Genomic DNA, 18,990 nt, shown 5'->3' with positions numbered 1-18,990 from the left:
AATGTTTCCAAGTTATTCAGCCCTTAATTTATTGTTAATCATCATAATTAAAGTGAGAATCCCTTTACAAAACAAAAAAACTTTATTTCATTCATCCATTAATTTCTTCTCAAAACTTAAATGCAAGTCCAAATGCTTTTTATTTAAAATACTTATTATTCTCACAATAATTAAGTTTTGTCCAATAAACAAATAAATTTTAAGTCATGCAAACATTTTGAAGCACTCACATAATAAACTCATTTGGTTGACAAACACTTGTAGCAACACCACCTATTGTGAGCCAAGGATTCAACACAGACTGACCACCTGTAACGTTGCAACCAGCTTCATAGGCACAATCCTAAAAACAATAAAAGATTACTAAGAACTGTCCTAGAGAGTAGAAAAATTAAATTAGGTGCAAGTAAAACTGGAACAAGATAACTATTTAGTTACATTTTTACAACCAATAAAAAAGTTTCATCTAACTCATCACTCATTAACACCAAAAATATACTTAATTAAATGCTTATTTGATGATCTATGAAAAAATTATGGTGCTCTAAATGATTTACAACAGCAAGATTCTTTTATAATTCAAAAATAAAATACAGATGATAATCACTCAAAATCAGTTAGTCAATAAACCTGTTTCTCAAGCTTCTGAGATGCTTTGATTTGAATCAAGCATAAAGCTACTCAATGGGTTATCTAATAACTCTTACTTTCATGTAGTTAAATATACAATAAAATATAAAGTCCAATTAAATAATACTTATGTAGCTTTGCAGAAACAGGACGTTTAAGCAGCTATAACTCACAGATAAATACCAAAATGTTTCCAGCTTTACAACCTATATTTGGTATATTATACTTCTTTCTAAAATACACTAAACACTACGAGCCCTGAATGTATTGATTCAATGCACCTAGCAGATATTTTCAAATACTTATATCTGACAATTTAACAGACAAATGTTCTGACTGGTGCCAGTAAAAATTAAGTGACAAAACGACCCAAAACTCATGATTAACTTTCCAAAAAGTATATAGTTCCTATATGGTAGGACGTCTTTTATATTATTTGTATGAATTCTAAGCTCTGTAAATTTTAAAGATTTCTTGGTGAAATGTTTGTTTGAAAAAGGAATTAAAATTACTTCCCTTTCTTCAAGACTTTACTTACTCTTGTGTTTCTACACCTTTGTGAATGTTTAAAATAAAGTTTTAGGTTTACTATAAACTTTGTTCTTATCTTAAGACCACTAATCATCATGTTATGGTCACAAAAATAAAAATTATTTAGAAACCAAAAACAGAAACAGCTCACATTTGTTCAACTGTTAATCAGGATTTCTCTGTACACCTCCAGATGTTTTAAGCTTGTTTCAAATTAATTTATATTATGATTTTGTTTTCTTTTCAATGCTTTCCTTTTCCTACTGTAATTATACTCAGATTATAAAACTAACACAAAGACCACATAAGAGACAGTGGCCTTCTTATCAATTTCTTACACTAGAATCCAAGCCCATTTCAATACAGCCTTGCATGAGCACAATGTGTAACTAACTTGATAAGCCATAATTAGAAAAAGGTATAAATATAATACAATTTCTAATAACCGAACTTGAACACATTTCAACGAAAGTACTATATAAATATAACTGTTTAAATTACCCTTGAAACATGTTTATTTTAGAAATTAAATGTACTTTCATGAAACAAAATGTCTTGCATTTCGGTTTGGCCAGATGGTTCTTTGTTTACAAAAGTAAACAGAACCATAAGTTACAAGTCTTTAATTAAATTAGTTCAAGTCACAATAATAAAACAGTTGTCATGAAATTCAATTACTCTCTTATATTTGCATACATCTCCTGAGTGTTCATATAAGTTTAATGTATGTATGGTTAAAATACTATATAACCCTTCCTGTCAACAAAAAAAAACATCAGAAATCCTAACCATGCGGCAATAGATTCTAACAATGTAGCAATAAATTTTTTGTAAAAAAATAAAAAATCCTAGTTTATTTTTTTGGTTTCTTTTCTTCAAAATGTTCAAGTTAAGATTAAACTGACTAAATTACTAGCTCACAATTACACAATATTATACCTGATACAACCTTGTCAATTACATTCTGGTCTATATCAGAGTAAAACTATTTTACAAAATAAACTTCATTTATTAAATAACAATACAAATATTCACAAAAGAACTATTTCAGTTATCTTTAAATGTCATTTTTTTTGCACTCAAGCTCCCTGGAAAATAAGCGTTAACTTCATGGTACCAAATATCCTTTTTTGTCATATTTAAATTAAATGTTAAGATAGAAGGAAGGAATTTTTGCAAACTTTACAGATATAAATCTGGATGTTTTAGTTATTCAAAAACCATTGTTCTAAAAAGATCCCTTTCTCCAATACCAAGTTAACTTGCTTGAAGTTAACTCTTAGAAATCTTGACTTCTACTGGTTCACACAGTTGACAACCAAAAAAAAAACTTGTACCATAGCCTATTATATTCCCGAGCTAACATACAAGATATTACATAATTGGCTAAAATAGTTATAATAACAGTTCTAGCAGTGTTATGTAGCTCATATTGATTCTATTTGATTCAAGACTGTTATTTGCATCCCAGAAGATTATAAATAGTGATGTACATTCATACAAAAACAATGTCATTCAAAGGGCACTGAAATCAACTTTAAAGTGAAAAATTAGCAATCCAATTTTATCTTTGAAATACAAATTAACATAAAACTTTTGGTGTATAAACTTAAAGTATTTTGTTTAAAAATAATTGTAATAAAATTATTATGAATATATCTTCTATGTTTTGTTTTTAATTCAGTGGGGCAATTTTGCACTCAGTAAACTGCAGAACCACCCCAAAATATTCAACAATTATTGTGAAATAATTTTCTAGTAAAGTTGAAAATATGTTACCATGATGCAGAGATATTGTTATACTGTCAAATGATTTTTTTAATTATTATATTGTAATTATAACACCTTAAAATGTGTAAATTATCAACTTGTTAACATTATGTATAATGATATAATAAAAGGTGGCATTTAAAAAGTTAACAAATCACACAGTAGAACTTGTATAATTACATTTGATAAACTACACACATTAAAATATATTACCTTAATAATATTCAAATGTGAAAATATTTTTTGCTCTACTGAAATGCATTACAAGATTAAAAATTAATACAGATTACTGCTTTCACTGTTACATTTATAAATAAAAACATTCCTGCTAACAGGTTTATTTTTAAACAGTAAAAAAACAATGACATGCTTTATTATTTCTTTACTTATTTAAAATTTGAAGCAGGTAAAATTTAGACAATTTAAAAAGCTTGTTTCATGGTACATATAAATTTGGAAATTTAAAGTATGTTTTAAAGACTAAAACAAAGGATTTTACAGAAAGTCCACATGCATGTCCACAGAAGTGAGAATCAGTAAAAACCATTTCTTTAAACAGTTAACATTCATAAAAAATGTTTGTGACCATTACAGAGATTAAAATTTTGGTTTTAACCTCAATGTTAAAGAAATTTAAGTTACAATACTATTACAGCTCCAGGGATATATATATAGAACTTTTGATTATTAACTGAGCTGTTTTAGAAGAAATTGAATGTTAGGTTATATAAGGGAAGTATGGTATAATAGGAGGAAGATACTAATTAATATTTTAATTATAGGAACTAAAAGGAAGTTGACAGTACAATTTTAAAAACCTATAAAATGTGTGACACACTGCTTTATTAGTTTAACCATGTATTAAAAGGTGAAGATATCTGTACAGATACAACATGCTAGGAACAATACATTTTTTAGGGAGGAAGATACAGTTGAAGGTCATGAATATATCATATTGAAACTTATTCACTAGCTGCTTCTCTTTAAAATCATAACACAAAATACTTGACATCAAGCAACTGGAAACTACAATCAGTTTGTCAATTAAAATATTCATTCTTATTTGTCAGAATCAGTATTGTTCAAATATTCAACACAAAACATCAAGATATTATCTTTAAAAGAACGGTCTAGAAACAAAATTATTGGATATCAAGAAAAACTTGTACTCAGACTTGCCATGCACTTTTCCAATCAATATAAATAAAACGATTTGCACATCAAAGTGCAAACTCTGATGCAAAGATTATAATATTTGTATTTGTTTTAATTGGTCAACAATATGACATATATTCCAATGCTTGAACCAGAAACATACCCTAGTTATATACAATGTGTAAAGAAAAACAAACCTTAAAAGTGCTTTATATTAATGAAAAGATATATCAAAACAAAGATTTCAAAAGGTGGGTTTGTAATGTACGAGTTCTGGCTAATAAAATATATTAGTAACTCACCATGAATACTCTCAAATTTGAAGGGTGGGTCCACCTTCTTGGTAATGTTTTTCAAAAGGTTTTTGTGTACCCTTACAAATTTACTTACCACAGGTTTGGAAAAATTTACACAACTTATATTGTACTGTCAAGGAACACTGACCCATCCACAAGACTTGGCAAAGTTTTAGAATACTCATAAGTGAACTGTGATACTGTAAGAAAGCTTCCTAAAACATATACAAGAGGAATGTCATAGCATAAAAATCTAGTCAGTGAACTATTGAAAGACAACTATTATGAAGAAGCTAAACTCATATTTTTAATACTCACTTTGAAACCTCTCATCATGAGAGGAACAACAACATCTCTCTCTTTTTCTGACAGCTTAGTACTCACACCTAACAGCATTAACATGTTATCACATTCTGTCACTCCCATAGCATACAGGTCACTAACAACATTGGCACAGGCAATCTTGCCCTACAAAAACACTTGCCAGTTAGATGATTTGGTCAGATGATAATGTCAACTGTAAATAATTTAATACACTTAAAATACTCCAATTAACACCAAAAACCTGCAACTTTAAACTTGTTATTCAACATGCAAAGTAGCATAAGTGTTACTAACACTAATTAGTTGAAATAATATAGAATATTTTATTTATCAATAAGAAATGTGAATAAAAAGTAAAATATTTTAAAATAATGTATAATTTGAACTGCATTCTAAAGGGTGAACACACTAATAACATTTTATACCAATTTTTTTAAACTTAAAATGTTCATAACTGATTTTTACACTTCATTCTAATTTTTATTTCCAAAAATATTCACTTCTAACTACTTTTCATTTTAAATATTTGACTTGTGCGTGTTTTTACACAGTTCCTCTTGATAAAATGTCACTCAGATAAAACAACAATGAAGAATTTCATTTATGTTTTAAAAATACATTCAGGAGATTTATTTACATTTAAGCAGCAACAACAAAAAAACACAACCAACATCATCCACACAAATACTATTCGTGAGGTATGTTTTATTGACTCAAATATTATCTGCAGGATGAAATACAAAACTGAGATAATGCAGAACAACTATCCTAAATAAAACTAAACATACCATGATGTATGGATCTTCCACAAGAGGATAAAAGAAATCAGTTGTCTGGACTAAAGATAATCCACCATGTCTTAAGGGGGTAACACTGCAGTCCATCCCAATCCCTAAATCAAATGATACGATTAAAATGAGACATCTGTTCGACTAATCTGGACACGGTTAGAATGAGACATCTGTTCTACTAATCTTGACACGGTTAGAATGAGACATCTGTTCGACTAATCTTGACACGGTTAGAATGAGACATCTGTTCGACTAATCTGGACACGGTTAGAATGAGACATCTGTTCGACTAATCTTGACACGGTTAGAATGAGACATCTGTTCGACTAATCTTGACACGGTTAGAATGAGACATCTGTTCGACTAATCTGGACACGGTTAGAATGAGACATCTGTTCGACTAATCTGGACACGGTTAGAATGAGACACATCTGTTCTACTAATCTGGACACGGTTAGAATGAGACATCTGTTCGACTAATCTGGACACGGTTAGAATGAGACATCTGTTCGACTAATCTGGACACGGTTAGAATGAGACATCTGTTCGACTAATCTGGACACGGTTAGAATGAGACATCTGTTCGACTAATCTGGACACGGTTAGAATGAGACATCTGTTCGACTAATCTGGACACGGTTAGAATGAGACATCTGTTCGACTAATCTGGACACGGTTAGAATGAGACATCTGTTCGACTAATCTGGACACGGTTAGAATGAGACATCTGTTCGACTAATCTGGACACGGTTAGAATGAGACATCTGTTCGACTAATCTGGACACGGTTAGAATGAGACATCTGTTCTACTAATCTGGACACGGTTAGAATGAGACACATCTGTTCTACTAATCTGGACACGGTTAGAATGAGACACATCTGTTCTACTAATCTGGACACGGTTAGAATGAGACATCTGTTCGACTAATCTTGACACGGTTAGAATGAGACATCTGTTCGACTAATCTTGACACGGTTAGAATGAGACATCTGTTCGACTAATCTTGACACGGTTAGAAAGATACATCTGTTCTACTAATTTTGATAGTTATTCTACTAATCTTGACACAGTTAGAAAGATACATCTGTTCTACTAATTTTGATAGTTATTCTACTAATCTTGACACAGTTAGAAAGATACATCTGTTCTACTAATTTTGATACAGTTATTCTACTAATCTTGATACAGTTAGAAAGATACATCTGTTCTACTAATTTTGATACAGTTATTCTACTAATCTTGATACAGTTAGAAAGATACATCTGTTCTACTAATTTTGATACAGTTATTCTACTAATCTTGATACAGTTAGAAAGATACATCTGTTCTACTAATTTTGATACAGTTATTCTACTAATCTTGATACAGTTAGAAAGATACATCTGTTCTACTAATTTTGATACAGTTATTCTACTAATCTTGATACAGTTAGAAAGATACATCTGTTCTACTAATTTTGATACAGTTATTCTACTAATCTTGATACAGTTAGAAAGATACATCTGTTCTACTAATTTTGATACAGTTATTCTACTAATCTTGATACAGTTAGAAAGATACATCTGTTCTACTAATTTTGATACAGTTATTCTACTAATCTTGATACAGTTAGAAAGATACATCTGTTCTACTAATTTTGATAGTTATTCTACTAATCTTGACACAGTTAGAATGAGACTTCTGTTCTACTAATCTTGACACGGTTAGAATGAGACATCTGTTCTACTAATCTTGACAAGGTTAGAAAGATACATCTGTTCTACTAATTTTGATAGTTATTCTACTAATCTTGACACAGTTAGAATGAGACATCTGTTCTACTAATCTTGACACGGTTAGAATGAGACATCTGTTCTACTAATCTTGACACGGTTAGAATGAGACATCTGTTCTACTAATCTTGACACGGTTAGAATGAGACATCTGTTCTACTAATCTTGACACGGTTAGAATGAGACATCTGTTCTACTAATCTTGACACGGTTAGAATGAGACATCTGTTCTACTAATCTTGACACGGTTAGAATGAGACATCTGTTCTACTAATCTTGACACGGTTAGAATGAGACATCTGTTCTACTAATCTTGACACGGTTAGAATGAGACATCTGTTCTACTAATCTTGACACGGTTAGAATGAGACATCTGTTCTACTAATCTTGACACAGTTAGAATGAGACATCTGTTCTACTAATCTTGACACGGTTAGAAAGATACATCTGTTCTACTAATTTTGATAGTTATTCTACTAATCTTGATACAGTTAGAAAGATACATCTGTTCTACTAATTTTGATACAGTTATTCTACTAATCTTGATACAGTTAGAAAGATACATCTGTTCTACTAATTTTGATACAGTTATTCTACTAATCTTGATACAGTTAGAAAGATACATCTGTTCTACTAATTTTGATACAGTTATTCTACTAATCTTGATACAGTTAGAAAGATACATCTGTTCTACTAATTTTGATACAGTTAGAAAGATACATCTGTTCTACTAATTTTGATACAGTTATTCTACTAATCTTGACACGGTTAGAAAGATACATCTGTTCTACTAATTTTGAATAGTAACACTGTTGAGAACAAACTTTTTTTCAGTTACCTTATCACACTTAATGAAATAATACATACACAACTTAAAATATATGCAGAAGCCCATTATTCAATTACATAAAAATATTACCTCATTTCATCATTTTATTACGCAATAGAAAATTATATTATTAACAGAAATGAAAGAAAGTAAATATTATCTGGTCACTACTTTACATTTATTTTAGGTTAAATTGTTGACATATTTCATAAACAAATATTCACAGATACACATACAAATGTTTAGTTTTGTGAACATGAAATGAGTCAAGATGTCATAACATCTAGTTTCTCTTTGAATTGCCCTGAATCATACAAAATACACAGCAATAATAAGAGCTAAGAAATCATCCATATTATCAACCAACCACAGTAATTGTTTCTGTCCATACAATTCCAAATAGCAAATTACTGCCAGGCACCTATATTGTATAAAGTGCACGTAAATACATGTTTGTATTAGTTATTATTACTTTTACACTTCCAAATCTCTTGCATTTAATATTGGTAAATCTTTAAAATAAAACATTTAGTATTAAGCAAGAATCAGAGATTTTACTTGCTAATATATAGTAACTAAATTTACAAATCTACTCTACACTTAGCTGGAATTAGTAGAGGTTCCTTGACTTCTACAGTTAAGTGTAAACCTTAACAGTCTGTATTGCAATATTTATAAAACATTTATATCTTACAATAAACTTTTATCGAGATGTAACTTACTTTTTCGGGCAATTTTGCTGTCAGTGAGAAAGCAAAAGGAATGTTGAGCTATAGATACAAGAATAATGAATACATGTCAAAGGAGGTTATTTGTACAGATTTCTGGTTATTCCTCACCTGGAGTAGTGTTCAGTTTTCAGCTCTATACTTTAAAGAAGGACATTTAGATATCAGAAAGGGTTCAAAAGGAAAATTTCTAGGATTATTTCTTGGATGCAAGGGTTGTCCTTAAGTTATTTCCTCTCTAGATATAAAGGGTTATAAGGACCACATTAAAATTTATTCAGAATTATTAAGGAAATGGATAGGTTTAATATATTATCTTCTATTTGAGTTAATACTTAGGCTAAGGAACATAGAATTAAAACTTTAAATGGTAGCAGTCAGATGCAAATTAGACCATTTTATTTTTCAAACAAGACTGGTCTGCCTTCGCACATAGCAGATACCAAAAAAGTTCAATAGGAAGTCGTTATAAAAGGCCATGTGAAGAGAGATATTGAAATACCATTTTTTAGTATTTATGCTTTCTTTTTTTCATATATACAGTTTCTTTTCACGAGATGTTATTACCATCAGAACAATATTTATTACACTCACCTTCCAATCTGGCCTATATGTGATGACTGGGTTATGACAACTGGGTTATACTTGTTATATACATTTTAACTACCCAATAGTGAACATATTAAAATTACCATTGCCCTATGCATTTCACACTTTTGTTTGTTATTCTCACATATATCTCCATCTTCACTATTGTGTAATATATGTTTGTATATAAACCCTGAAGTATACAGTAATTTACAATTAGTTTTACCAATCCAATTTCTACCTCACCCTAACATCATAGGAATCAGATTTCTTATTTAACCTTTACTGCATTATTTTATCACATACCTTCTGAAAGTCATAGTGCACAACTTCAACCAGAATGGCTTGATTAAGAAAGAAATCTTAATGAAAAGCTAATAACGAAAACTCAGAAAATCCCTTTCTAGAGCAATGTTGAAAATTAAATAATTCATCTGATAGTTTTCCAAGTTATCTGTGGCAGTAAGTTCTAGCATCTTGCTTGCAAATAATTCAAACTAACAAAACTTCAACTTCACAGATTTAACCTACACTTCTTTTCAAAAAATGAGAACCACAGTAATATACCAAATAACCAAGGCCTTGATTAAACTATAAACTACAAAGACCTACGTCTGTCCTACTGCTTACATTCTATTTTTTGTCCACTTCCTGTGGTCTTGAATTGCCTTCTCCATAACAAACGAATAAAAACACTTATGAAAATATCTAAGACAGATATTTATAGTAGAAAATAAAAGTTAAATTAACTTTATTCTAACACTAAATATTCTAAGGTAATATATTACCATTACCACATGGTTGATTGTAATAATTATAGTACAACTGTGCTGTAAAATCTAGCACTAGTAGTAGTAATGTCATGATACAATATACTAGGCAAATTTTTCAAATCTTTGATTAAATGTTGGTAATTCTTTCTTGTAATATCCATCAGCATCAATGGCATTAATCGTTAACCAATAAACTGCACATAGATCGCGGCAATACCGCTAATACTAACACTACACGCACCACCAACAGTGAACAACCCTATAAGTTATACTACTAAAACCTATGGAATAGGCTTAGTGAATAAGCTTAATCATTTCTATTTTCTGATTTTGAATTAATACTAATAGATTCAAAACAGCTAAACGTTATGTAACTAATAACTGTTACAATACTAGTTTAAAACCTATAATAATTTAAATAAAATAACTAACCAATTCTAGGGATGGCCACGTGCATATATTGGGCTTGTTCGGCATCGCTATCGCCGTCCTGTTGAAGTCCCTCCAAGAGTTTGAGCAGCACCTCCTGAGGGACTTTACACCCTCATCCTTTCAAATCAGCAAACTTGGTAAGCCGAAATCCAGAGTCTAAATCATGGGCAACTGGATCAAAAGGCCGCCGTATGGCAAGAATTGTCGAATTCGCTCCAACTTCAAGCTCAGCTGCCGCAATTGCTACTTGTTGTGGAGTTCCCATAGCAAATGAAAGAAGAAAATTATAAATTATTGAGAACGGCAGATTGTAATTCGACCCCTGAAGTCAACTCAGTTTAACCCTTCGTCCTCTCTTTCTCTTCAATATGGCTGCTGTTTGTGAAGGTTGAAGAGACAGTGTCTGTTATTATACGAACTCTTATTGGTGGAGAGCTCCCGCCTTAAAGTCATCTGACTACTGGCGTGCTCGTTGTTTCCGACTCTCTTAAAGGTGACCTGCAGGGAGTGCTCGGAACTCAGACTATGTACCTTACGAGTTCAGTCGCTTATTTCTATAGCTAATGGCTTATTCATGTATTTAGATGTAATTTGATAACCTTTGAATGTAATTCGAAGAAATGCATTTATTTTCTCATAAAGTTACACAGTATTTTAATCACCAGTTAATCAGCTTAGCTTAAAAGTTAATATTCAAATTATTCTCAATCATGTAAGAGGATTATTTGGGGACCGTCTGCATTGTGATTTTAACAACTTGGTAGTTTGCATTATTATTTAATATCAAATGTATTATCTTAGAGAAAGAAAGAAAGAAAGAAAAAGTAATTATATTTGTATTCTCTGACAATTATATGAGAATCTCCAGCTTTGTAAGTGACTAAAATGAAGGATTCGTGTATTCAATGAACCTGAAATTTCAAATACTTTCCTAGCAGAATATTTATCAGTTCAACTCCTATTATTATTATTCACTCTCAAAGACGGGATTAATAAGTAGTTAAAGGATTGCATCATATAACAAACAAACTACAGCGTTAGGTATAAAAATTAAAGTATGCACGTAACTGTTCCATTGTGCGTAATAGCGGGTCTCATATTTGGATTTTTTCCCTATACTTGAACTTCTGATCCAGTTCCTGGAAGAAGTAACTTGTCGATACTTCTGAACTTGTTATTTATTTTCACAATGGTTGCAATTTTCTGAGCAAAGTCGTTTGTTTGTTTTTGAATTTCGCGCAAAGCTCTACGAGGGCTATCTGCGCTAGTCGTCCCTAATTTTTCAGACTAGAGGGAAGGCAGCTAGTCATCACCACCCACCGCCAACTCTCGAACTATTCTTTTACTTACGAATAGTGGGATTGACCGTCATATCGTAACGTCCCCATGGCTGAGAGGGCGAGCATGTTTGGTGCTACTGGGATTCGAACCTTAACCACCTGGCAATACCGGGCCACGAGATCTGTTTACGCTAGCCATCCCTAATTTAGTAGTAATAGACTAATCATCACCACCCACTGACAACTCTTGAACTAGTCTTTTATCTATGAATGGTGGCATTGACCGTATCATATAACGTCCCTATGGCTAAAAGTGCGAGAATGTTTAGTGGGACGAAAATTCGAGCGTGCGACCCTCAAATTACGAATCAATCAGTCATCAATCACGACTGTCTATATCACTACGAACCTGCCTACAAGATATTCAGTCTGGTAATTGTACTGGTTCAGTTTTCTAATTAATCTGGTTATTTGTCCCTCAGTTATTTCAAGGTGGTGAAGCAAGTATGATGTATCCAAAACAAGAATGGCTGTGCATACACATAATGGTTAAAATTATGTGAGGTATTAATCACAGATAAGCATTTTGTTGTTTCTTTATTTATAACACAGTAATTTCATACAGGCTTGCTCAATTCTGTGTGTGATACACTATCTCTCTTTCTTATCCTTTTCTTTGTGATGATGGTGCAGATTCTATTTCATAATAACAAATCTTACTAATCGGTTAGAGTAGCTCAGAAATTGGTAGTTGGTACTGTTCATTTGCTGCCTCTTCTCCTAGTTATTGGTTTAAAATTAGGGACAGTTAGAGCAGCTGTTCTTTGTCTACTGTTATGTGTATATCCGAAACAATTTGACGGTCTAAAATATAGGTTCAGACTTCATTTCGTATATCAGAACATAATACATTTAATGCAACTTAAAGGCCTTCTCGAACCCCTGCATGTAGATAAGCTTCCTTTTCAAGTATACTACCTCTAGGATTATGACACGTCAAAAAATGGTGGATTGATTAAAAACTGTTTGAAAACGTGGACGCCGAATCGTCTGGCAGAAACCAAAAGTATCTTTGCGCGAAATTCAAAAACCAACAAAGAGAAAATAACAACAACAAAAGCTCTTAAAGTCAACCAAATAAACACTGTAATAAGTTGTAAACTCAATTAACAGCCTAGCATGGCCAGGTGGTTAAGGCACTCGACTCGTAATCCGAGGGTCGCGGGTTCGAATCCTCGTTTCACCAAACATGCTTGCCCTTTCAGCCATGGAAATGTTATAATTTTACGATCAATCTCCCTCTATTCGTCGGTAAAAGAGTAGCCCAAGAGTTGGCGGTGGATGGTAATGACTAGCTGCCTTCACTCTTGTTTCACACTGCTAAATTAGGGACGGCTCGTGTAACTAGGCGCGAAATTCAAAACAAATCAAACTAAGTAGCGACCTGATGAAGTCTTTCGTAGTGATATAGAAAACATTCATTACCTTGTTGCATGCAATTACGTCATCGATTGAATTCTATTGAAATTATAATAGGCCTCTTGGTAAGCCTTCTACTTTTTTATTTATAGAGCCGCCTCTGTTTTTAGTGGAACTACTATTGTAGAAAGTGTAAGATTCAATTCAAAACAAAACCTTTAAGGTTAATCAAACCTTACAGTGTACTGAAAAATTCTTCTGAAACATTTTCAAGATCAAATGTAATACTGAAGTTCTGGTAATAGTATTTTCGTCCTTCATGGTACCTTAGAGATTAAAAGGCAGGGTTAGAGAATCTAAAATATAGTAGCATCCATCCGCTGTCCGTAACCGAATAATATGATTAGTTGTACTTTTACAACCACAGCTGAATGCATGAAGTTGGTTAAGTAGTATTAGTCTCAAACCTTGGACCTTTCTGTTCGCAGCTAATTCTCTGGAGTTCTGTCGACATATTTATCGTAAAGGGGCAAATCCTCATAAACATAGGAAAAAAAAAAAAGGAAATAGACAGATGCGGAAACTATAAATAGGAAGAAAAATTATCATAAAAAGAAATAACTGGAATTTTATAAAACTGCGTTTATAATAAATGTGGTATGTTCTTTTAACAGTTGTTTTAAATTTAACGGATAAATGATTATACTTATCGAACATAGCTTCCACTTTTTAGGGTTATCACTCTTTTCTTGATAAACCTTATGAAATTCGAAAGTGAATTCGTAACGATTGCACTGTATACTTTTTTCATAAAATCTTAAATGTTTTAAGTTTTATATTAATGCATCTGTGCACTAAATTTTGTAAATTTTAAAATTTATTTCTATTAGTTCAATAATGTTTGTTTCTCAAGTGTTCCTTGAATTTTTCATAAACCTATTATGCTTTGCAATATAATTGGGCCGAGCGCAGTTTAGTGGTTCAAAATGCCAGATAATGAAGCTAAAAGTTTCAAGGTTCTCCTTTCATAAAAACCAAATACAAAATTTGATTCTGCATTTCGGGATGTGGATGGATGCCTTCGGTCTGATTGAAGTCGGCGTCGTGCAGTGTTATCATGTTTCTTCCTTACAGTCTATCATTTCAAAATTATCCCTGCTTAGTAGAGACAGTTTTCGTGAAGCTCTACGCATAACCAAATAATTATTCTACATTTTTCAACAGTTCGTCTATTTAATAACAAGGCCTAACTGCTTTTCGGTTTGTATTTTCTTTTTCATTTTGCTGAACTTTTTAATATTTGTGTTAAATTTACCTTGTTCAAGATTATTTTAACTTGTTTTATCCGTAGTGCTTAATATGTGAAACCAACCAAGTGTTTTTCTTCATGACGAGAAACCCACTTGAAATAAAAATGTATCTCAGAACGGTTGGCATGGGTATTAACGCTTTTATAGATCAGAAGAGAACAACGTTTCGACCTTTTTAGGAAGATCGAAAACTTGTCCTTTCCTTATCAATAAAAGTTTATACTCATACCAGCCGTTCTGAGATACAACTAAGTACTTCTTTTTAGTTTGGAAAGGTGATGTGTATTTACATTTTACTTTTTTCTAATGTAAAGTTTACTGAGAGTATTGATAAAAACGTCTATTAACTATACAATTTATTAATTGTTTATATATATATATTTCCTTGAAAGGGGGCTGGAGGCTGCCTGGAGGTATAACCTGCCTTAACCACTCCCCAGAATTGTGTTTGTCATTCAGTCAGTCAGTCGACACTAAAATGATTTTACATAAGGGAAGCTTAACGTTGCAATGTGTACTCTTTTGACGTGAATAAAAAGTGCGTATACCATAAATCACGTAACGAAGAATACAACACAGGACATAAAACAAGAGATAAAATTATTCGTTGCTTTTTTCATAATTCAGCTACGAAATATTTTTGTCTTTTCTCTATCATATATTGAATTTTGACAAATAGAGAAGAAAAACTCCCATTTAGTTCAAGTTATTATTTCCTTTACCACAATGAACAATTTTCATTATTATGTATGTTAACAAAAATACAAAAAAACTGAAAAATTGAAGAACATTGATGAAGAACGAATATGTTTGTTTTTAATTTCGCGCAAAGCTACGCGAGGGCTATCCGCGCTAGCCGTTTCTTATTTAGCAGTGCAAGACCAGAGGGAGGGCAGCTAGTCATCATCACCCACCGCCCACTCTCGGGCTACTCTTTTACCAACGAATAGTGGGATTGACCGTAACATTAAAACGCTCCCATGACTGAAAGAGTTGATATATTCGGTGTAACGGAGATTCGAACCCGTGACCCTCAGATTACGAGTCGAAAGCCTTAACCCACCTGGCCATGCTGGGCCTGTCAAACAAGTATTAGAGGTACAGAGTGCAAGCTAGACCTCAGACAGGTAGTAAAAGCTTACTGTCCTAACAACCACATCAACATATAAACTAAGAATTAAGAGATAACTAGATTAGGATATTCACAGTAGATGATTACTGAATGCCTGCTAGCTATGCCCCAAACCGAGCACAGTTTTCTGATAAGATCTTACACACACACACACACACACACAAATAAAAGTGCATAATATTAAAACGACTTTATGAACAAAACAGAACTAAAAGGGGTCATGAACTGGAATACAAAAATAAATTAATGATACTTGTTGGAAAAAAAAAAAATCCGTGGGGAGCCCTAATAAACACCCTTCAGATTTGAATATGTGATCATGTCTGAATTAGGTACCCTTTGCATGGTTGCTAAATGTATGGAAGCTACAACATTTTCTTTATGAATATGAATCATTAGCTAATTAAATTTTCTGGTTTGTATAGCATTATGTTCTATATTATACTTTACGTTAATATAAAAATGCATCACAACTCTTCTGATTGGTATTATTATAGGATGACTGTTTGTTTGTAATGAAGCACAGAGTTACACAATGAGTTATCTGTGCACTGTCCGTCATGGGTATAAAAACACAGTTTTAAGCATTGTAAGTCTGCAGACATGCCTCAGTGTCATTGGGGCCATTCATAGTACACATAAATCCAAGATAAAATTATTTGGATGCCAAAGATCCATAAACACATTAAAAATAGTCTCAAATTGTCAGGTGTTCAAACTGCTAAATTTTCTACCAACCATGACATGTTAGTGGATCTTAATCAGTGTTATATTGTTTTGTTTGATGTGAAATGTTAGCATATAATCATAAATGTCATGTTAATATATCACATCAAGCAAAACACAAATAATATTTTTTAGTGTCTTAGTCTTATTGTAACAGATAAGTTATGGGTAAGCTGGTTGTTAAATTGGTATCTCCTCCTCCAAACTTTGGGCTCGGGTGGAGGTGTACTTAAAGTTAATGGAATTGGGTCAATGCACCTATTTGCTCTCAAAGTAACAAAAAAAGACAACTCATAAAGTTCTCTTCCTATAGGAGATCAATTAGGGACAACCCTCCCTAAGAAAACTGTACCATTTTAAAGAGCTAAAAATGCCTCTGTATGCAATGACAAATGTTTTTCTCCTCACTAGCAACTGCTTAAGATTGTTACATTCCTGGAAAAGAACAGTAACTTATGAACTCACAAGAACTGTGATGTCTTCAAGTTCTTTTACACCATATAGGAGGATCACAACTTATCCAAAGAAAGTTGATGTATTTCCTGGAGGCAGACCTGATAGGATGAAATGTATCCAAAGAAAGTTGATGTATTTCCTGGAGGCAGACCTGATATGATGAAATGTATCCAAAGAAAGTTGATGTATTTCCTGGAGGCAGACCTGATAGGATGAAATGTATCCAAAGAAAGTTGATGTATTTCCTGGAGGCAGACCTGATAGGATGAAATGTATCCAAAGAAAGTTGATGTATTTCCTGGAGGCAGACCTGAATGGATGAAATGTATCCAAAGAAAGTTGATGTATTTCCTGGAGGCAGACCTGATAGGATGAAATGTATCCAAAGAAAGTTGATGTATTTCCTGGAGGCAGACCTGATAGGATCACAACTTATCCAAAGAAAGTTGATGTATTTCCTGGAGGCAGACCTGATAGGATGAAATGTATCCAAAGAAAGTTGATGTATTTCCTGGAGGCAGACCTGATAGGATGAAATGTATCCAAAGAAAGTTGATGTATTTCCTGGAGGCAGACCTGAATGGATGAAATGTATCCAAAGAAAGTTGATGTATTTCCTGGAGACAGACCTGAATGGATGAAATGTATCCAAAGAAAGTTGATGTATTTCCTGGAGGCAGACCTGATAGGATGAAATGTATCCAAAGAAAGTTGATGTATTTCCTGGAGGCAGACCTGAATGGATGAAATGTATCCAAAGAAAGTTGATGTATTTCCTGGAGGCAGACCTGAATGGATGAAATGTATCCAAAGAAAGTTGATGTATTTCCTGGAGGCAGACCTGATAGGATGAAATGTATCCAAAGAAAGTTGATGTATTTCCTGGAGGCAGACCTGAATGGATGAAATGTATCCAAAGAAAGTTGATGTATTTCCTGGAGACAGACCTGAATGGATGAAATGTATCCAAAGAAAGTTGATGTATTTCCTGGAGACAGACCTGAATGGATGAAATGTATCCAAAGAAAGTTGATGTATTTCCTGGAGACAGACCTGATGTATTTCCTGGATGAAATGTATCCAAAGAAAGTTGATGTATTTCCTGGAGGCAGACCTGATAGGATGAAATGTATCCAAAGAAAGTTGATGTATTTCCTGGAGACAGACCTGAATGGATGAAATGTATCCAAAGAAAGTTGACGTATTTCCTGGAGACAGACCTGATAGGATCACAACTTATCCAAAGAAAGTTGATGTATTTCCTGGAGACAGACCTGATAGGATCAAACTTATCCAAAGAAAGTTGATGTATTTCCTGGAGACAGACCTGATAGGATCACAACTTATCCAAAGAAAGTTGATGTATTTCCTGGAGGCAGACCTGATAGGATCACAACTTATCCAAAGAAAGTTGATGTATTTCCTGGAGACAGACCTGATAGGATCACAACTTATCCAAAGAAATGTATTTCCTGGAGACAGACCTGATAGGATCACAACTTATCCAAAGAAAGTTGATGTATTTCCTGGAGGCAGACCTATTTCCTGGAGACAGACCTGATAGGATCACAACTTATCCAAAGAAAGTTGATGTATTTCCTGGAGACAGACCTGATAGGATCACTTCCACAATAATTTAAAAGAAATACAGAATAAAACTTCATGAAGCTACAGTTAAAATCAACTGATCTTCTGTAGATATCCTTTGATTTTGATTTTGAGGGGGGATTATGATTTCTGAGAGTTGAGCTGAAAATGGGCTTTTTATAATTTTTAAATACAAGAAAACTGATGAAGTATGTAACATCTTAGATGATGGTAATATGTCTGAGGACTTGTAAATGCTTTGTGTATGACTGAATATTAAAGTAATTTTAATCAGTGATGGGTCTTGAAGAGTTACAAGTTAGCTTTATTATAATAATAGTAAGCTTGGCTTACTGCAAAGTTTATTTAAACACTTATGGAATACTTGTTAGTGGTAGTCTAAAGCCACACTTTAATGAATAGAATTGTGAGCACATTTTAGCACTAAACAAGTCACCAG

At 32.7% G+C, this 18,990-nt stretch overlaps 1 protein-coding gene across 2 annotated transcripts in view; it reads right to left on the bottom strand.

Annotated features, from left to right (window-relative positions):
* The window catches only part of Sps1 (inactive selenide, water dikinase), a 32,696-nt gene extending 21,547 nt beyond the window's left edge, over window positions 1-11,149 (bottom strand). The window contains exons 1-5 of one of the 2 annotated variants that reach the window (XM_076488545.1): window positions 10,621-11,015; window positions 8,822-8,869; window positions 5,495-5,598; window positions 4,701-4,850; window positions 231-343 (exon numbers count right to left, since the gene is read on the bottom strand). In XM_076488545.1, the coding sequence (XP_076344660.1) occupies window positions 231-343; window positions 4,701-4,850; window positions 5,495-5,598; window positions 8,822-8,869; window positions 10,621-10,645 (440 nt within the window). In that variant the 5' untranslated portion in view covers window positions 10,646-11,015. Of the gene's footprint in view, window positions 1-230; window positions 344-4,700; window positions 4,851-5,494; window positions 5,599-8,821; window positions 8,870-10,620 lie in introns of both variants that reach the window. The other variant, XM_076488552.1, reaches the window with a different exon arrangement.
* Between the last annotated feature and the right edge of the window lie 7,841 nt (window positions 11,150-18,990).

Source organism: Tachypleus tridentatus, chromosome 1 (assembly GCF_004210375.1).
Source record: "Tachypleus tridentatus isolate NWPU-2018 chromosome 1, ASM421037v1, whole genome shotgun sequence".
Classification (NCBI taxonomy): Eukaryota; Metazoa; Arthropoda; class Merostomata; order Xiphosura; family Limulidae; genus Tachypleus; species Tachypleus tridentatus.
The sequence above is the reverse complement of the archived record's forward strand: the minus strand, read 5'-3'. Positions and strand labels throughout refer to the sequence as shown.